Below are 21,610 nucleotides of genomic sequence, written 5' to 3'. Positions count from 1 at the left end.
AAGTGTGGTTGATAATTATGTCAGGATCGGACTTGTTGATCAACAGAAGACCCCTTTTAGAGTTGCCTTAAAGCAGCCATCCGGACCTGTAGAAACCGAGATGGCTGCAGCACTTCTCTGACTACTTGATGCAGACTGTACATTAGTATCATTAGTATTCTAAGACACTACACCTGCTTTGATTGGCCAGCACGGCTTATGTGGCCAGTCAGAGCAGCATACAGTGTTTTAGAATACCAATGCATACCAATGCTCTGTGTGCATCAAGTAGTCAGAGAAGCGAAGCGGCCATCCTCGTTTCCACCATCCCGGAGGGTTGTTTTAAGCGCCAATAACTTGCCAGCAGGTTCCATTTTTTATGTGTTGATTCACAATTACCCTACAAGACTTTATTCATGATATGTTGTTGATAGCCGTTTAATTGTATCCGCTTTGATAGTATCAGCCATCGTGTCCTTTGGCGGCCCGGTCTTCTTTTGTCACTGATCTGTCCTCAAGCATTATAGATTTTTGTAGCGACTCTGCTTGCATTACATGGCCAAAATACGTGAGTCGGAGATCCCAAATGAGTGATGATATATCTCATATGTTCAATGATAACAACTAAGTTTTTAGGATGTAATTAAACCTGAACGTTTTCATCTTGCATACAAAAGCTGATTGAAAAGTAATAAGACTGCTTGTATTTGTGCAGGTGGTAGATCTTGCAACATTGTTAACGTCCTGCATCAACGTGTCTGAACCTGCAGTTGGACAGCCATACTTTTCAGCGTTTTGTCACAGCGAGTGAAAGCAGTTTGTACCTTCCATCATGGTGGGTGAAGTAGACATTTCTCTAAAAGTACAGTAGAGATGTGCAATTGAATTTTCAATTTCTGTGTCGCGTTGCGTTGAGCCCATTTGAATGAGATGCAAAGTTCCCGTACAGTAGTGAGTCTTCTGTCTTCTTGCAACAGTTAATTAGTCTTGATAATGTTGACATCTGTAACTGCTGTGGATAGCCACCCTGAAAGCACTTCATCATTCACTCGTGTGTTGCCCCCCTTAGAGTGCTTGCACCACCGAAATACTGCACCAGGGCTAATTGTTTAATCACCATATGCTTGTTGTAACATGTCGAGAGTTTCATTACCACTTAACACAATATTCAATCACACTCCTTTGCCATACAGAGAAATGTCTGCTTAATCCACCATGATGCCACACATAAAGTGCTTTAACTCGCTGTGACGTAATGCTGAAGAATATGGCTGTCTAATTGCAGGTTCAGATATGTTGATGTTCACAAACAAGAATGTCGCCAGATCTGTCACCTGGAGAAAAAAAAAAAAGACAGTCTCATTATTTTTAAATCAACCCTCGTACTATTCTGTATAGATAGAGGGTGAGCTCTCAAACCCATTTTCTGTAGAGGTCCCCGAGGGACCACAGTCCAACAATGAATAATGTAATTAAGTTTGATTTATGGAAACCGTTCATTCAGAACAATGACAAACTCTACCACTGCCCCTTTCCTCTGATTTTCAGCCTTTATGCCGCAGGTAAATTCAACCTGTTGAGATGTTGACCTTTTCAGATGACCAAAGTCTTTGTGTTCCTAGAATGTTTCTTGTACAAATCGTTTATTGGTAAACGTAATTCCTATTAACTCATGAGCTGTAATACTGCAAGCTTCATATTATGTGGCACTTTTTAAGTCCCATTCACTTAATGGCCAGTTAGTAGTTATTATGTAGTCACGGGACCTCCAAAGTCCTTGTAGTCCTAAACCTCTGTTACTGAATTCTTGTGTATTTTATTTATAGGTTTCAACTACATTTTTGTTACCATAAATATATTCATGACACCAAAACTGTTCCCCATTTTCTGTTACCAAATATGTAGTTAATGAAACCTAGATTATGTCTCCGATACCAAGTTAATATAGTTTATATCACTGTAAGATCAGTGTTAGCCCATGTACTGCTAGTTTAAGATGTTTAAGAATCAAGTATTCCAACCCCAAAAATATAAGGTGTCTGGTATGCTCTTTAAAAACTTTTGTCCCACCAACAATAAAGCACCCTTATGTTTCTTTCAATAAACTTTATTGTTTAGACAGTATGGAAAACAGAAATACAATAAATTAACCCTCTACTATCAGAGGAACACCACTACGCCTTAGGCTAGTGCGACCTCTGACCGTGAATGACGCAGTGTTCTTTGGTATGTTGGCCCATAACCTAGGGCATGTAAATTAAGAGAGACTTTGTAGCCACCATCTTAGCAAAGGGTATTTTATTGAGATGACTTTTGATGTACAGTTCTCCATGGCATGTTATACATATCTGCTTGATTGAAATCTCCGCCAGCTTTGCCAGGGGGATACGTCCTGTGTGGTCTTTTCTTTAAATAACAGGGTTTGTGGAAAAAAAGAGTCCCATTGGTGGAAAATAAAAAAATATTGATGAGTGTTTTGTACAGTACATTTCTGTAAAGTTGGTAATGACCAGTTGCTGATCGTTGTACAGATTCCATGCCTCTAGGTCTTCTGAGACATTCAAAGGCTGTGCTAAAAGATGAAACAAAAGGAAATGTAAGGCTAATAAGGAAATTCTATAATATAATGTTAACTATATTACAGTATCTAGATTTAATATATATAAAGTCTCCATGTCTTGGGAATCTTGCTTTACAATATTAGACATAAGTCATAGCTAGTACCGTATATGCAATACAGAACTCTATACATTGAGTCCATTCAACTTTCCGATGCTCGAAATAGTCCATAAACCGATTGCTTCTGTTATATATTATGAAAATAGGGTAATTTTTCATCAGTAAGGTTTATATGGAAACTAGTGCATGAGGTTATTTGGATTGGTACTTGTTTGGTGTAAGCATAGGGGTTAAATTAAAGTACTACTTACTGTAAAACATAAATCTAGACGGACATGATGTGCTTCACGAAGGCTAGGAAATAGAAAAAAATGTAAAAAAAGGAAAAGTTACAGTGACGCCCAGGTTTATTTAATTTCCAATGACAGAATGAATGAATGAATGAATAAATGCGATATTCATAGGATTTGAAATAAAAAATAATAGTCTCTTTTCTCACCTTCATAGTTGATGCAGCCATTGGAGTCTTCCTGTCCTGCAAGGAGAGCTTCTACTTCCTCCTCCTTCATCTTCTCACCTGTTAGGGCAGAGATAACAAATTGTTAATGTCCAGTTTCAATCGATCGCTACTTGTTAAAGGAACATTTAGGCAATGAAGAATCGGCTTACCCAGTGTGGCCAATACGTGACGCAGCTCAGCACCCATAACAGTGCCGTTGCCTTCCTTGTCAAAAACACGCAGACCCTCAACGAAGTCCTCAAAGCTGCCCTGGTCCTTGTTGTTGGCAGCAGCCTGCATCATGGGAAGGAACTGCTCAAACTCAATCTTCTTGGCATTCATCTCTGTGAAGAATACATGAAATATAAGCTCTGGCCCAACAGGAAAAAACACTTTAAATTAACATATTGTGAAGTATATTTCTGCCAGGGGTTCAGAAAGACTTTCCTTTACGTGTTCAGTAAATAAGTTGTCATTCCATTAATCTAAACTTTCTGATACGATATGTATGATATTTGTCATGGATACAGTAGTTTATTATTTGTACTCCTGGAGCCAATTAATCCAAATAAGATTAAAACCCATAATGCCCTAGAGAATAATGAATGTTATGATCTGATTTAACTTAGACCTAATATACCACCATTTGATTAATAATCTTAGTTCGCCAATCTACAAACCAGAATATATTTTATATCTTTTTATGCTAAATATTTTTAGAAAATGAAAAAAAATCTCAAAAATATGCTTCACCATATAATATATGAGATGACATAGAACATGAGGGGACCATAGAACTAGAATGAAGGACTGTTTATGGAATCTGCAAACAGGTCATCAGTATGAAGTCATATATATTTATCTAGTACTTCTCAGTCTATGTAATCGCAGTAAGACTACTTACCCTCAGGAGATGGGTTGCCCAAGACTTTCTTGACCTCAGCGTTTGTGGGGTTCTGGCCAAGGGCCCTCATGACATCAGCAACCTGAGAGTAGGTGATTTTGCATTCACCTGTCCTGTCAAAGAGCAGGAAGGCCTCTTTGAAGTCTGCAGGAATGAAATGAAACAAAAGGTGAGATTGCTACAAGGTAAAAATGTTGGATTGCGCATATATATATATATATATATATATATATACGCACATACATATATAATTCATTTATTTTTAACTGCAAACCCCATGTGAAGCTGATGTAGCAGAGCTGAGTTGGTCAGTGCAGCACACTTAAGATTCACATTTTACATGATGAGCCATGATTTAATGTGTTACGGGTGCTTTTCCATAATAAAACTGGGTAAATTTACTTATGGTGTAAAAAAAAAGAAAAAGTTGAATGACTAATTCCGTTCTGCTACATCCACTATATATATATATATATATATATATATATATATATATATATATATATATATATATATATATATATATATATATATATATATATATATATATATATATATATATACATATATATATATATACATATATATAATATATATATACATATATATAATATATATATACACACACATATATATATACACACCTACACATACATTACTTTTATTAACTGCTTTCACTATACACTAAATTATGTGCAGAATTAAAGGGTTGGTCCAGCTCTGATTTATAAGACATTACAAAAGGTTACACTTGAATGACCTCTTGTAGCAGCGGAGGTGGAATTTGTGCGTCTTCAGCTACTTTTCAGCCTGGGACATTTGAAACTGGGCTATTTTCAGTAACACGGAGAGGCTTCCAAATCGAGTCACAGATAGTTTAAGAGACAGACTGTAAAAAGCTGCTAATGTTAGCGGAGGGTCAGAGCTCTTGTAACGGGATATCCTATTCCTAGCACTAGCCCCCCTAACCCTTTAAGTGCCAGAGCACTAGCAATTAAGATGCTTAACATAGGCACCTGTCACCAGAGAAAAGTTTGACAGCGTCAGCATTTACTTTCACAAGTACAACACGCTCAGCCAAGAGCTGCACCTGGCAGGTTTAGCGATCTAAATATATTATTGCAACTTGGCGTCATCTAATTGCATGGTGTTATTTCCCTTTGTTCATGTTGCTTAAAAGTTGTTACTCCTTAATACAATGCGGATTAAAAACTTCTCACTGAGTGTTCTCAAGCACAAGATGACAAGGTAGTGTACAGAATTTATGAGTTCTTTCAAATGGATAGCAGATGTGCAGTTGTAGCAAACGTTAACTTGACATGTAACGCATTACGTACACTGTTACAACAAACTTTTATTTGACCTTTTCAATGGCTTTTATGCTGTGAAGTGACAGTTTGCTGCTACTGTGTATCTTCGGCACCAAGTTAAAGCTAATGTTTGTTGGACATGGGCAGCTATCACTTATACGATTGGTATTTCATGTATATACTAGGAAAAGTGACAAAGTAATTGTCATTACCCTAGGCATTACATGGGAAGCCACAAGCCTTAGCTGCTGCAGAACCTCTCTGTCAAACAAAATAATGTACTAATTCAGATTTGTTAAAAGCCATACTAGAGGTGGGCAGCCTCCCAAGAATGGTAGGGTGTGATTTGTAAGAGGCTCTATATCTACACCATGTGATTGCGTAATAGTCTTATTTTACAAAGTGTAAACCGGAGCTTTAGGGAATAGAGAGTGAACTTTACTACATCTCTGATGAATGATTTATAGTGGCATTAACTCTTACAGGTAATGGGTATGCCCTGGCAGCACAAAGGCACCCCAGAATACCCTTTATGACTCATACTGTCATGTCACCAACTATCTATGGTATACTCTGTCAGTTAAACTGCACTGCCCAAACTTGGATCAGTCTCATACCCACAATATCTGCATCCTTCAGGAAGTAGTCTATTTATTCATTTCCAGAACCAAGTTTATATATTTGCAGCTCTGATGCTGTTTGTGTACCGTATCCCACATTTGAAACAAAGGCAACAAGAGGAAGACATTCATGATGAAGAGTTCTTGTTGACAAAGCATGGGATACACTATTCATTTTATATAAAGTTAAACACATAAAACAGCTTTAGGGCAAATCTAATACCAAATAAAACGTTAAAGCAGAACATCAGATTTGCACATGAGCTATTTTATTAAATACATACGTGCCGGTTATATGGGTTCTGCACCAAATCTAACCTAGTAGCTATAAAAGCAGTCAGACCTGGTTCTCCACTTACCATCCTGCTGATCTTGAGAGAATTCAATCTGTTAAAAGAAAATCAGCCAAAACGCTACAATTAAAGGCCTGTTTGTATTTGAGGTTCACAGCTTTCTCAGGTCCACAAGATAAATCCATGCATATGGAACATACAGGAAGCTGAAAACCAAACAAGGCCAGCAATGAAGGAGATGCCCGGGTGCCATTTGTTGCCATTTGTTTTGGATCAAAGAGAGAATTTGTATCACCGACGGAAAGGCATTACTTCACTTCCAGCTATGACTTACCAGCAACCTCATCTGCGGAGAAAGACTGCAAGGGAAAGAGAAAAAGCCAAAGACTAGTAATGGTGGCAAGTGAATGGACAGAAAACCAAGTGTAGATCTAAAACATGGGAATATGTATAATGTTTGCGATCACTATGTTTAGGAAATGTTATTTATTTGTTATTGCTCATTTTGTTTCATTTTGTCTACATTAAGAATTTATGCCGCGCTTGCAACTTGGAAACAGGCTTTGTTCTTAATCCCAGAATCCTTTGCAGCACTGACAATGCAAATGCACTACTTCTAATATAAGTAATAGGTAAAGCCTAAAGGCCTCGAGTTAATCAGCAAAAAGGGATTAACCCAAAGAGTTAAATAAAATATTTCATAGATTCAGCCAGCACTATATACGTACAACCTGTGCTAGGTTTATTCATAGTAGCAATCGTATTATAGTTAATCAGTAGAAATGGAAGCTTCATTTTTATAGAAAGACCCGTAATGTCTTATGAAAAGTTAAGCACTTTAAAAGATTTAGTCTTTCTAAGACAAAGTCTTAGGAAAAGTCATCAAGTTCTACTCTGCATAGTGCAATGCTAGTGCTCGGCTACAGAAACAAACTAATGACACCCACCATGTTGAGCCTGGGACTGGGAGAGGAGTAGGGAGCTGAGACGCTGTCCTGAGGAGGGCTTGAGCTTGTGGTCCTTCTGCTCCGGCCGAGCTCCTCTTATTTATCCGGGGGCAGTGACATGACCGCCCATCTCAGATGTCAGAGGGGAAGCTAGCCCCACCTCTTGATGAGTTTTTGGCTTTCTTAGGGCAAAGGGAAAGGAGGGATCTCCTTCCAGTATCACCAATTTGGAGAGCTATTTTTAGTAGGAAGTGGGTTCGACATGCTTTAATGAGTCTAAAACTCGTCAGCAGTTTTTTTTCAATGAGGAGGAGATTTCCAGGCACAATTTTGGGCTGTAAATTTAAAAACAACTATTCTCTCAGAATTTACAAGCAGGTAAATCAAGGGCTATCCTACTCTGCCTGTCAGCTCCATTCTGTGGGAACCACAGCACCCTGAATGACAACTGCATGGGTAACTTAACACAATCAATTACATAATTGTTAAAATAATCAGCGCGTAGACCAGAATTAATGACTTGGAGGTTTCAAGTACATGAAAAGCTGCTACTAGTACTCTAAGTGGAAATCAGCCAAACAAAGCACCACCAAAAGTATCATTAACTATATTATTACTACCCAATAAGTTCAAACGTATCTTTAACACACTGCATACGGAGTATATAGAATCTACTGATTTCAATGGATTTATTCACGTGTGCATATTTTTCACACATTTTTTGGTTGCATTTTAAAATACGCAGCACGTCCTATATGGGTCCGTGTTATGGACTGAAATGAAGTTGCGCAAATATGCAGCGAATATGCATGATACATGCATATTCGCTGTGTATTAGTGCATATAATCAATGCTTGCAGGGTTTTTTTGCATGCATAAATACATGTAGGCAAACCCACAGGAAAGATTTGTTTCCTTATCTATTACACACTGCCTAAAGTTGGAACTAAAACTTTCCTTAGTGGTTATCGCCATCTAGTGGTAATCTGAGGTACAAATGTTTCTAAACCCTCCAGCATTAAAGGATTTGTAGTGTAATCACAGGAATGTGTCAGGGATAATCGAGAAGAAAGTCTATTTGTAATTCCTAAATTCTTCTCCATCGCCCATCCTTCATCTTTCACAACCGACCTCTTCATTGTTAAATTAAGCTGCATGATATCTCCAGTATGTTAGTGATTGTGCTGCTTGTTGTTGTATTCTTTATTGAATGGGTGCCTACAATTACCAGTGTGCTGCAGATTTTCTGTCCATTATCCTATTAACCGAAAAATTCTAAAAATGGATTATTTATCACAAGTAATGAATGATGTATAAATAGGCATGCGTATTTTGGTCGGTAAACTGCATCCATATTTGTAAGCCAAAAGTGGAAGTGAAACCCATACTTAGAAAGCGTACTGTATAATGAAGGATCTGCAGTAGAGATGAGCGAGCGTACTCGCTAAGGGCAAATACTCGAGTAAGTAGTGCCTTATGCGAGTACCTGCCCGCTCGTCTCAAAAGATTCGGGTGCTGGCGAGGGAGAGCAGGGAGGAACAGGGGGAGATCTCTCTCTCACTCCTCCCCCCCCCCCCGCTCACTCCCGCAACTCACCGCTCTCCCCCGCCAGCACCCGAATCTTTAGAGACGAGCGGGCAGGTACTCGCATAAGGCACTACTCGCTCGAGTAGCTTGCCTTAGTGAGTACGCTCACTCATCTCTAATCTGCACCCCTTCCATGCTTTGCATCTGTTCCTAGTTTTAGCTCACAAATAGTGATGCAAAATACTGACCAGAATGCTATCATGTGAAAGGCTGGGATCACGCATGCAGTTAGCGTGACAGTTTTGTTAGCCAAAGCCAGAGGTGTATCCACACAGTAGGAGGAGAATGAAGACTAGATCAGTCTCTCCTCTGTTCCCACTTCTGGTTTTGGCTCAAAAAATGTATCTAAAGGCTCTTTCACGCGGCCATATGCATTTTTATGTTGTTTTGGCCACGTCGTGAAATTCCATGAACAGCCATTTTTTTGCGTTTACAGCCGTTTTCTCGCCCATTTACACAACTGTAAGCAACGTTTTTAGCGAAAAAATACATTGCACCCTGGAAAACCCTCGCTCTGCCAAAATCCTCAGGATGCCTTCCAGTGCCTATATAGAGACACCTGTAAGCTTTTCGCAGCATTGGACGCTGCATAAATTAGGCCATCAATATCAGATTAGTTGCTGATCGACTGATTGAAGAGGCCGTTGTGTTTGGCCAAGTGCTATGACTTCTTCATTGTTTCCTAGGCACAGCTCTATGCATCCTGTAGTGGCTGAAACTGGTACTGCAGATCAGTCCCATAAAATTTGAACAGGACTGAGCTGCAGTAAGTTGAGCCAGCTACAAATACAACAAAATATACATAGCTGTGCCTGAGAAACAATTAAGAGACTGCAGAACTGATCTGAGTTCCAGGGTCCCTTTAATTGAAATTGGATCCTCATTGATTTGATATTGATGGCCTATTCTAAGGATAGGTCATCAGTAGTTAATAGCCAGGGACCCGCTGCTGGAGATCCCTGGTGAGGAGCTGATTACCCCGCCCTGATGAACTTACAGGGCATCTGAATATCAATGGGAGCGAAAGATGTCTATTACCTTTCTGCCGCTTCCGCCTCTGACATCAGGCTTGGACGCGGACGTGTTATAGCAGCTTCAGCTCCCATTGATTTGCCCACTGCCATCCCTTAAGACGTCATCTACTATGCAGGCCAGGCAATCAGCTCATCGCCAGGGCTCCTGAGCCGCGGATCCCTGGCAATGAATTGATGACCTATCTTGAAGATGGGTCAATAGGTTTTGCCCAGAAAATCCCTGGAAAACCTATTTAAGCCCCTTTAAAATGGCAATATTTTAGGCTTCCCTATCATGTCATATACAACTATGTAAACTGCCAAAACATTGCGATATATACTTGTTTCTGTTTATTAGGACCATAATAGCTAATAAGCATTTAGTAAAAGGGGTTGTCCAGGATTTACAATGTGGCTACTTTCTTTCAAAAACACCTGTCCACAGGTTGTTTGATGGAAAGGAGCTGCAATACTAGACACAACCCGTGGACAGGCGTGGCACTGTTCTGCAAGAAACAGACACGTTTTTCTTATCCTGCGCAACCTCTTAGATAGATGATTAAGGCTGGGCTCACACGACGGGTCGGATTCCGCAGCGGATTCCGGCTGTGAGCCCGGTCGGTGACCCTGCATACCTCACTGAACTGTTTTGCGTATGACCGCGGAGGCTCTCAGGCGATCATGCGCAGTACAGGGTTTTATTGCTATTGTTTAGCAATGACGTGGGTACCCACAGCCCATACACAATGTTAATTGCGCATGGGCTGCGGGTCGGATGCCTCCATGGACTTTTTACCTGTGGAAAGTCCGTGCAGACATGGATCACAGAATCCACAATTCAAATCTGGTCGTGTGGCCTAATTAAGATCTTAAATTATCTGGTAGTGCAACCGTAACGGCGTACATGAGTGTATTTGCATGCGCGAGAATAGAACCCATTGATTCCAATGGATTCATTCACATTTCCGCTTTTCGCACGCACATTTGGTCATCCGAAAAAAATAGAACATGCCCTATTTTTGCAGACCAAAGGTTCCCATAGAAGTCAATGGGGAGTGCGCAAATGCAAGTGCAATATGCAAGGAGATACGTGAAACATCGCATGATTGTGCTGGAAAAAGAACACATCTGAAACTAATTAGACATTTCAATGGATGCGTTTGTTTGCTGCGCGTAGATGAACATGCCTCGAGGGGGCAAAACGTACAATACGCCAATATGTGTGCACAAAAAGTATTGTTCATTCCACAAAAACGCAGCACTCAAGCATATGCAAATACGCATAAGCTTGTGTGATGAGGGCCTAAGGCTGGGTTCACATCAGCATTTTGTGTTCCGTTTTTCTGTTCTGTCCTCAGAGCAGAAAAATGGGAATCAATGGATCCAGCAAAATCTCCATTGATTTTAGTGGGACTGATTTCGTTTCAGTTTTTGTCCAAAAAAACCCAGAAATTGAAGCATTGCACCTTTCATTTTTTTTTAACATTTGTAAAGCAGCAAAAAAAGTCTCATCTCGTCTTATCCACTTCAGCTTGCAGCATACATTTCACATGTAGGAGTATACTCACATACTTCATTAATCACTCGATCCGGTGGTATTTATACGTAATGCAGAATCAAACAGGTGGGAACTTGAAGTGCTGTGAATAAAAACTCCTTTTATTGTAATCTGTGCATATAAAAATCACAGGTCCAGAGATTGGGCCTGTGATTTTTACATGCATAGATTACAATAAAAGGAGTTTTTATTCACGGCACTTCAAGTTCCCACCTGTTTGATACTGCATTTTTTTTTTACACTGTACCCTGTTGTGGACGGACACAAATGGAAGCTATTCTGTTTCACTGATCCGTAGAAGAACTGCACGTGTTCAGCTGTAAGACAGCGGTACGACTCATACACACAAACTGATCAGAACGGATGTCTAGGGGCTCATTCATACCAGGGTTCAGCCTGCGTTCCTGCTGTCTTCTCTGTTTTTGGAGCAGAGAGGTGGAATAAATAGTTCCATTTTCCTCCATTGATTTCAATGCGTTTAAAAAGAAGCGGAAAGCTAACAGAAAGCTTTGAATTTGCTTCCGCAAAGAGCCCCACAGAGGTCTATGCAAGGTGCGCAAAAACGTACATCTGCAGTGCAGGTATGCACTAAACACAGCGTTTGCGCATGCATGAGCACAAAATACACTCATTCACTGCACAAAAACAATTGGGCAGGAGCGAGCGTATTGCATAACACTCATCTGTCAAAGGCCTCAGATACACAAATGCACATGGGCGTATTTGCACACGCAAAATTTGCGTGCGCAATACGCAGAGAATAGAGCTCGATGATTTCAGTTGGTTAGTTCACATGCGCATATTTTTCTTGTGCATTTCGGTCATAACTCCGCAGTTCACGCTACTGTCCTGTGCATTTGCGCACCAAAAGTCCTGCTGATGTGTTCGCAAAAAAGCAATGTTCGTTCCACAAAAACACTACAGATCTGACAATAACGGATAAAAGAACTCCGCTTAAGGGTGGATACAGACGGACGTGTTTGCGGAGGCATTTCTGCTTGTGAAAATCTAGCCCGTATAATGCGACAAAGTGAGGCCTTCGATTTCAATAGATTCGTTCAGGCGAATGTGTTTTTTCCCCGCAAAACCCTTGTCATGAAAAGATAGGTCGTGCCCCATGTTTGTCCGTGTTAGGGCTCTTTCACACAAGCGTATATCGGCTGTGTTTTCATGGCCGGCCGATATACGCTACCATCTGTAGCATTGGTTTCCAATGCATCAGTTCAGATGGGTGCATTCCCGAAGTGTAAAACCGTCCTGCCGGCAAAAATAGTGCATTCAGTACGCATTCCATCTGGACGATTTTACACCGGCCAGAAAAGATAGTTCTGGAACTATCTTTGGCCGTAATACGGCGACCGCTGCTGTAGACTACTATGGGAGTCTATGACAGCTGCTGGAGAAGGGAGGTGGGAGGGAGTTCAGCAGCGTAACTGCTAAACTCCCTACCCCTTTTCTCCCCCCTCTCCGCCCCCTGCTGGCTGTGTGCAAAGGGAGGGGACGGGACAAGGTGGGGGCTAGTATGTTAAAGTCCCGCCCTCTTCCCCCTTGCCGGCAGCTTCCATAGCCTGGGGAGGGAAGGGACTAGCTCTGCTAAGCTCCTGCCTCCTCCACTTGTCGTAAGCCCGCAAGGGGCGGGAAGGGGGTTGAAGTTTAGCAGAACTAAACTCCCCCCTCCACCTGGCTGACAGTATCCCAGGGCTGCGGTAGCGGCTCAGCCGCCTGCATGGTCTTTAAAACGGGAGTTTCAGCCGTGACTTGGTCACGGCTGCGTCTCGTTCACGCGAAAATCATCGTGCCCGTGTAAATAAAGCTTTACACAGAAAGCTGCCATGGACTTCTATGGAACCTCAAAAAAAAAGGGAGGGGAAGGAGTTACCCTGCGCACAACAGAGGGAAAAGAAAACCACTCGCCCTAAGTAGGCATTTCATTGCCATTCTATTCCACGAGAAGTGTGTGACATGTGAGCGCATGACCGGGCATTGTGATTGCATAAAAAATAAACGATTGACCTGCGGCACAGACGTATCAGCCTGCTTCTTGCCATCCCCCAACTTCGGTCATGTGAACATACGTCACATACAGGCCTATGGTATACACAGGTCTGAATAGGCTTGGTAATGCATGCAGCTTGTTTCCGTGTATAACAAGGAGTGAATAGAACCTATTTATTACACGTACTTATTTTGCAGCATGTCTTATGATGTGTATTACGCACCGAAATATAGCGCACTGAACTCGAAAGGAATGAGCAAGTATGCAGGGAAAACACATGATGTATGTGCCTACAATCAAGGGGCCCTGCTGGCGGTTTTCTTCTTTGCACGTGTAATTAGGGCTTCTCCACACAACCGTCTTTGCGTATGAGAATAGAACGCATTGATTGCAATACACGCGTAGAAAAAGGTAAGACCTGCTCCATCTTTCTCAGTTTTGCGCATCATAGGACCCATAGAAGTCTACGGGAGGTGCGCAAATACACAAGGGGATGCGTGAAACACTGCGCAAAACTACGAGGAAAAGAACACATCTGGCCCTCATTAGGCTAAATAGCCTTTTAATCCATGGCAGGAGTGTGTCGGCGTGTGTGTGTGAACTGGCCCCGATTGCACAGAAAGTACAGTACTATGCGAGTGCAAGACAACCTCACCAAACCTCATTCATGCGCAAACACCGAGGCGAGCGTTTTTGCGCAGTTGTGTGAAGAAACTCAGTGAATATGCGCACAAAAAAACGCAACCAGAGCCACGTGTGAACGGAATCTGCATATGCCCTAAGGCCTCATTCACATGGGGGACAAATACTCACTGTATTATGCCAGGCTCAATTGAACGCGCAAAAGATGCGGACGCATTGCGCGGAGAATAGAACCCATTGTTTTAATGGGTTTATTCTCATTGTTCTTTTTTGCGCGTGTGAAAAACTAAACTGCCTTAGGGCGCCTCACACAGATGTATATGCACATACAAAAAAAGAACAGCATGCTCCATTTCAGTACGCCTTTGCACACCAAAAGACCCCATAGGAGGCAGCGCCATGTTTGAGTAGTCAGCTGAGTTGGTAGACCCAGGTGTTATCGTTTAACCCAGCGATAACTGCGCAGTTCAGTGCATGATTTCAGGCAAACGGGGCCTACGGTGCGCAATTGCATACTAAAATGGAGCATGCCGTGTTTGTTTCCCTGCGCTTGAAAAGTGCGTGGAAAAAAAACACGCGTGAAGGAACCCATTGAAATCACAGTGCATTTACTGCGCATGCGGCGGGCAGGATTTGCGTCCACAAATGCAAATGTGCCTGTGTACGGCCGCCCTAGTTCCTAGAATTTGCAATTTGGCCTTAAGTATTTGGTATTTGCTTTAAAATACCTTTAAAATGTAAGAATGTAATCATAGGATGTAAGGCATCGCATATTGAATTAGGTGGTTAGACAGGTTGGTGCGCCGGTTGTAATAATGGCGCGTCATACTGATGTTCAACAGACATTATCTTGTCATATATATACATACATTGCAGAAGAAAATGGCTTAAAGTTGCCTAATTTTGTTCAATAATTGCCCTAAAAGCTACAGAAATCCACCAAAGTCTGAATCATATAGGGTCGGTCACGGAAAATGACCCCAGCACCACACCACAGATGTCAAAAAGAAAATCTGTGTTGCCCATAGCAACCAATCACAGCACAGCATTCATTTTACCTCAGCAGTATAAGAAATAAAAGCTGCTCTGTGATTGGTTGCTATGGGCAACAGAGGCAGATTTTCCTGTGTGGTGCCGGCCTACTTGTCTGTGACCCAGCCTGTATAAATAATATTTAAAAATTGGATTTATGGACAGTACATGGTATAGAGCTCTATGTTAGATAGCTCTTCTAAGGCTGCCTGTCCACGGGCGTTTTTGAATTGCATTCCTCGCGGCGATAATCCGGCCGCAGGGAACGCAGTGCACACTTTCCATAGTGTTGCTATGGAAAGCAAAGCCCCCCTGTCCACGAGTGGAGAATCATAGCCATTCTCCGCTCGCGGGTGGCAAATCGCAGCATGCTGCGAATTGCCGCGATTCTTTGTGGTGAGCCTGTCTGTCAGATTGGCTCCCTGTGGAGATCCATGAGCTGCCTCCTTCTCCCGGCTGCGGCTCCCGCGGCGGGATATTGCCACACCCGTGGACAGGCAGCCTTAGTCCTTCAGCTCTGAGAGCAGGGCGCATGGCTGAATATGATAGAATTTAGTTTGTATGCATTTGTCTGCAAATGAAAGCCAGTAACATTTCATGGGTTGCTATAAGCAAAACCAATTTTTTTTTTTTGAATCATTATTTATAAATTGCACTTTATGGCGTGGGAGTAAAGCAAAGTAGCAGAAGCAGGCTGGGGCCCCAGCTGTCAGTCACTGAGCGCTATGAAGTGAAGAGAGAAAGCAGAAGTGCCACTTCCACTATTCAACCAGCGGACCACCGGGTGTCCCCTGCTACAGTAGAGCTGCAGGGTCCCAGCAGACCCACACCAGTTCTGCCAGTGACTGCTCTCACTACAGGGGGATGTTTTCCCCTGTAACTAGGACTCCTATGGATGCCCCAGCTTGTGGGAAAGTGTGAAATTAAAAAAAGACCATATGACTGACCCTCAGAGGTCTTTTTATTATTTCGTGGGGGACATAGATTTAATTTTAAAAAATCTAAGAATAAGTAAAGAAAAATAACAATAAAATAAAAAAAATGATATAACTCCTCATCAACATGGGTTCATGAGGGGTCGATCATGTCAGACCAATCTGATCAGATTCTACAATGAAGTAAGTTCTAGGCTGGACCTCGGAGAGTCTATTGATCTCGTATATCTGGATTTCTCTGAAGCATTTGACACCGTGCCGCATAATAGGCTGATATATAAAATGAGACAGCTCTGGGCGAAAATGTGTGTATCTGGGTAAAGAACTGGCTCAGAGATAGAAAACAGAGGGTGGTAATAAATGAATCATACTCTGATTGGGCCACCGACGGTAACAAGAGGGCCCAATCAGAGTACGATTCATTCATCAGGACTGCGATGATAACAAGAGGGCATCCTCTATGTCTAGAGGAAAGAAGGTTTCATCACCAACACAGAAGGGGGTTCTTTACTGTAAGAGCAGTGAGGAAGTGGTGATGGCGAAATCAATGGAGGAGTTTAAGAGAGGACTAAACATCTTTTTGGAGTGCTATGATATTACAGGATATAGACAATAAATAACCAGCGGGCTGTTGCTCCGGGTTTTGGAGTCAGGTAGGAACTTTCAAACATTAATCCAGGGATTATTCTGACTGCCATTATGGAGTCAAGAAGGATTTTCCCCCCCAAAATACGGTAAATTGGCTTCAGCCTCATTGTTTGTTTTTTTTTGCCTTACTCTGGATCAACAAGGTGGGGTGGAAACAGGCTGAACTGGATGGGCATTTGTCTCTTTTCAGCCTAACATACTACGTTACTATGTGTATAAATATCTGTATAAAAAAGAAAAAAAAATCCCCGCAGACACAAACCTAAACTGTCGCCATACGCACGCTTTAATCCGAGACTTTACAAGTTATATATCAAAACGTCCTAAACAAAATGAGGAACCCATTCCTGCTCTTTATTGTATCTTAAATATACAAATTGCAAATATAAACAACTATAAATTAAAAAAATCTTTTTTATTTTAGCTTTTTACCCCTAATAAAAATAAAAAAACAAAAAAACTATTCTGTGAAAAACGATTCTAAAAAATAGTCCTATATGTCACAGGAAAAAAAACACAGCAAACATTATTTTGGTAGCTGAATGAAAAAATAGAGCTGTCAACCACCACATGGGTAAAATGCGGTGTCCTTTTGGGCCCAAATACCCTGGTCCTTAAGGGGTTAAAGTGTATAAGTAAAATATACCTTGAAGTATATAACCGGTCAGTAAGGAACACTTGGAGTCACATGATCGTATGTCCAAAATGACACTTGCCCACTAAGGCATCTGAAGGTTGCAGACTAATTGTACATGGAATGAGCTATAAATAAAGTGTAATACCAACCATTATACCAGGGGGCACATGTCCTATGTCTTAGCTGGTCTACTATAGGACGTATCTGTGAAAGTGCTTTAACTCTAGTGATTCCAATATACACAGTCTAACTTTTGTAACTGCAATATGTATTTGGATAGACCATCCTATTAAAGGGAACCTTTCACTAGACTCATGCTGCCTGAACTATGGGCAACATGAACCCAGAACAGGGATACCTATTACCTCCACGTATATATTTCAAAATGAACACGCTTTGAAGTTTGACTCGAAACTGAGGTCTAAGTTACGGAGCTGGGGTGTGCTCGCCTCTCCACCTGCATCATCCACACTGACAGCTTCCTCCCTATACACAAGGGGAGAAGGCTGTCAATCATGATGCCGTGGTCGAGAAGAGGCCGGTGCGTCACACCTTCACGATTTGGAGCTCAGGTCCAAGTGAAACTTCGAAGTGCATTTCTTCTGTAACACAGCAGCATTTCTGAATAATACATACATGGGGCAATAGCCAAGCCTGTCCTTGGTTCATGGTGCCCATATTTTGGGCAGCATGAATTTGGTGGTAGCTTCCCTTTAACAACAGAGAAAATGTTCCTGTGGATATAAGGAATATCTATCATCTCAGCACATTCTGTCAATGCATTGCCACCATTAAATTCTTACGTTACTGTTATCCTTTGTTTCCGAACCTGCAGGCTTCCATCAGCGCATATTGGTCTGGCAAGTGTCCACATTGCAACACTTCACACAAGAGCATACATTAAACAAACACTGAAACAATTATATCATGCTGTATAAGATACATGCGTAAAAACACTAAAAAACAAGAATTCATACTGTAGTTGTGTATTTTACCCGAACCCTAAAAATAATGCTAAATAATTAATTTACTCCCAATGGTTATATACTAAATGTACATTCAAATATACTAGGCTAGAGTGAGGAATAGGAATTTAATATGCTATGACTCAAAAAATGAAGATAATGAATAGTGATGACGAGTAAACTTCTGAAAAGTTTTGAAAACTTTTGCAAAAAGTTATGTTCGGTCCAAATTAGTTTGAACCGAACCAGAAGTTCACCAAAACCCCTAAAACTGGTGTCTAAGAGCCGTGAAAGCCTCTCAGAGTGTTATACTGGGCTTTTATCCTTCTTAGACCATGTCATACATCAATGTTGAGGACTAGGGTTAAGCAAACTGAACCAGTAGAAACTTGCTTTGGTACAACTTTTAGCCAAACTTGATCCAAAACAGGATTCTACTAGATTGGTACGCTCAAAACTAATAATGAATTTAGTACAGTATTACTATTTATCAGAGAATGTGATATGCTAGCCGCAGTGCAGGGACATGGCCAACAGATGGCGATCACTGCACACAGCAATCCTTATGATTTAATTGGATCATGGAGCCCTTAGATAATAATGCAGAAACCGAAGTAACAGCTGCTAAACGACAACACTTACAAACATTGATGTTTTATTAGCTCCTTAAGTATTTTAATGTATCACTGAACACATAACCTTTGCAGTCAAGTGAAATATATTGTTCCACGTTTCCTGAAAGGGCACCCTTGATGTCTAATTAAGAAGGCAATTCTCATCAAACCTGCTATTATAACTAAGCACATATAGCAGCTTGTACTCTACAGGACAGTTAAAGTCTTTGAAGCAAATACGGAAGATTAGTTAGATAAACAATTTAAGAATGAGCTTAGTGACATTCACGTTATTTTATCACCCGACCAATTACTGATTAATTTATGTGACCTGAGTGTCGAAAAAGTTGTCCTGTAGGATAAAGTTCTTGATGTAAAGAATAACTTGCTCATATTTTCTTACTTTAAATCTATTAGCTCATGCGATGTACTATAGATATTATGTTAGGTCTACACGACACAATTAGTCATTGAAGCAAATGAATGGAAAGCGTCACAGGAAAACATCACCGCAAAAACTGAATCTCAAAAACATTGCTCCTTCATGATACTGAAAAGATTTCAGAGATTAGTGACTAATCATACAAGATGCCAGTAAGTTGCTAACCCTAAACTTCGACTACTTACATTATATACATCATCATTAGTTAACGTCAACAGCAATAAACCTAAAATCCACAACTTCTAAAAGCAAAGCCAATAAAGACATAATTCATTGTCATTCATTCGAATGCTAATTCATTGTCTGTTATCTCACAGCTAGAGATATGTGAGATAAAGAAGAGATCATGGTATTAACATCTTTATGGATTGATCCCAATGAAGAACACTACAATGAGCCTCTCCCCAGCCTAAATCGACTAGCTATACACAACAGTAGACCGCATGACGAATGTACATCACAGGTTTTTAGTGTCCCTTCACCAGCAAGAAGAGAAACGCCCCATTATGCATTAGTCCTAATTATAATGGAAGTCAAGCCTTTTTCCTCCATATTAGGGCATCCTCCTTCTGATCCACATTTACAGACCAATTAGCTGCTAGGAAGGCGGAGAAGCATTGAAAAGACTGCAACTATCTAGGCACCTGTCTGTCCTACCACTCCAAGGAGCAATCTTAGTGAGGACACATCACACTTCACACTGCATTCATTGACAGCACACAAAGTAAAGAGATGGCTTGTGTAGAGTCACTGGAAATACTAAAGTTTTGTTCATAAACCCCAATTCAAGAATAACTATTAGATCTTGCCAGATGAGGGCAGACCAGCAAGTATATGGCTAATATGTTACTATAAGTGGTAAGTAAAAGGAATATATAAGACACAAGTTTTGCATGATTAATGATAACATAGGGCAGAAGTTCTAAATAACTTACATATACATGGGTGAAATTAGGGGAGTTAAATATACTGTGTCTTATTCCCTTGTGTATGTTTCGATGTAAAACACTTCAAAAGTTACAAGTGATATCAAAAATTAAACGTTATCCCTAATTCCCCCAAAAAGTACTCATCAAGGAAGCCACAAAAACATCCACAACATAAAGAAGAACACTCTGAGATGTGGGATTTAGTCTTCCGTGTTCTCAGAATAACGCATTTCTAAAGAGTACAATCTATAGAAAGCAGCATCTCGCTATTCCCCTAAGTTTCCAGTGACCAAAACACATTACATCCCATTGCAGCCCAGTTACCTTGATACTGGACAGGTCAATTGCTGGTTCTTTGGGTTTAGCTGGTTCTGGGGCTGGGGCTGGGGCTGGAGCTGGTGCCGCTGCGGCAGCTGGTTTCTTCACATCCTTCTTGGGTGCCATTGTGCTTTAGTTTAAACAGGGGAGGTAGTTAAGGATCCAAAAAGAACCCAGCCCAAGTGTTTTCTTGAGGGAGAAGGTAATATCAGGACGATCCTCCGTCCAGAGCCTAGAAGTGGGACCCAGTGTCTTTTTCACTATTAGGGCATATTTATATTTCGCTTAGTACCTAACACAATCTCCATGCATGCTGCTGGATTGGACAGTTCCCCAGGCAAGGAGGATGTCATAAGGACTAAGACTATAAATGGAATATAAGGGGGTCAGGGCTACATCAAGCCACGGGACTTCTATTTTTTTTAGCCTGCCTGGATTTTTAGGATAAGTGTAAAGGACAAACACACATGAATAAGCTGCCTGGAAAGCTCTTGTTGACATGCAGTTGCAGGTGGGAACATTTTGGCCCCAATTCCTTGAAGGAATTTCATTTTGTTCTTATGCAGTAAATCATACAAGCACTTCCCCCTCCTTATAGATTCCAAGGTGTCTCCAAGGAGGTGATTTCAGGCTGGAATGTTGTGTTTAGAAGGAACGGGGTACACAAAAAATTCTCTGCCCCCCCTTCCCCTCACACTTCCCACCACCCCCCTTTTAACATAGTCATATTTGCCCTCCCCCAATTCTCTTCTTTTCATTTGCAGAAAAGTGTTGATCAAGCAGTGTGCAGCCGAGGGTTTAAAAATAAAAGCAGACGTATATGGCCAGTCGTCCTTGTCACCTCCTCCGGTTTCAGAGAGAATGTACTGTACGCACATGCCCCCATCCTCCCTGCTTTTGTATATTAATTACCTTCTGAAGGGGAGCTAACAACTCTTGACACAGAGACCGCTTAGAATTCACAATACAAGCCTCGAAGAAACGAGTTGACTAATGGAAACCATTATTTCTATACATTCCATTAACCTATTCCAAGTAGTGCCTACATTATGATGCAAACGTTCTGCGCCCAGATGGGTGTTAGTGTCTACAGAACACACATGTATGTTTGTATATCCCAATA

General features: G+C 41.1%; 1 protein-coding gene across 2 annotated transcripts; it reads right to left on the bottom strand.

Annotated features, from left to right (window-relative positions):
- Positions 1 to 2,260: 2,260 nt before the first annotated feature.
- MYL1 (myosin light chain 1) lies at positions 2,261 to 20,755 on the bottom strand. Of its 2 annotated transcripts, none has more exons than XM_066575632.1 (7): positions 20,494 to 20,755; positions 6,291 to 6,318; positions 4,002 to 4,145; positions 3,268 to 3,441; positions 3,098 to 3,175; positions 2,910 to 2,952; positions 2,261 to 2,551 (listed from the first exon to the last, which is right to left on the bottom strand). In XM_066575632.1, the coding sequence occupies exons 1-6, from the start codon at positions 20,611 to 20,613 to the stop codon at positions 2,924 to 2,926; spliced, it is 573 nt and encodes a 190-aa protein (XP_066431729.1). In that variant the 5' UTR covers positions 20,614 to 20,755; the 3' UTR covers positions 2,261 to 2,551; positions 2,910 to 2,923. The 2 variants fall into 2 exon arrangements, with proteins under 2 accessions (XP_066431729.1, XP_066431730.1); XM_066575633.1 differs by lacking the exons at positions 6,291 to 6,318; positions 20,494 to 20,755 and adding exons at positions 6,559 to 6,583; positions 7,172 to 7,286.
- Between the last annotated feature and the right edge of the window lie 855 nt (positions 20,756 to 21,610).

The sequence above is a fragment of the Eleutherodactylus coqui genome, chromosome 8, assembly GCF_035609145.1.
Source record: "Eleutherodactylus coqui strain aEleCoq1 chromosome 8, aEleCoq1.hap1, whole genome shotgun sequence".
Taxonomy (NCBI): domain Eukaryota; kingdom Metazoa; phylum Chordata; class Amphibia; order Anura; family Eleutherodactylidae; genus Eleutherodactylus; species Eleutherodactylus coqui.
Note: the sequence above shows the minus strand (reverse complement) of the source record. Positions and strands in the feature narration are given on the sequence as shown.

Excerpts from the sequence above, each read along its gene's own strand:
- MYL1 (XM_066575632.1), bottom strand. The coding sequence starts at position 20,613 with ATGGCACCCAAGAAGGATGTGAAGAAACCAGCTGCCGCAGCGGCACCA. Across the intron at positions 6,319-20,493 it reads TTGACCTGTCCAGTATCAAG|ATTGAATTCTCTCAAGATCA; the intron begins GTAACTGGGCTG and ends TTCTTTTAACAG. Across the intron at positions 4,146-6,290 it reads CTCTCAAGATCAGCAGGATG|ACTTCAAAGAGGCCTTCCTG; the intron begins GTAAGTGGAGAA and ends TCATTCCTGCAG.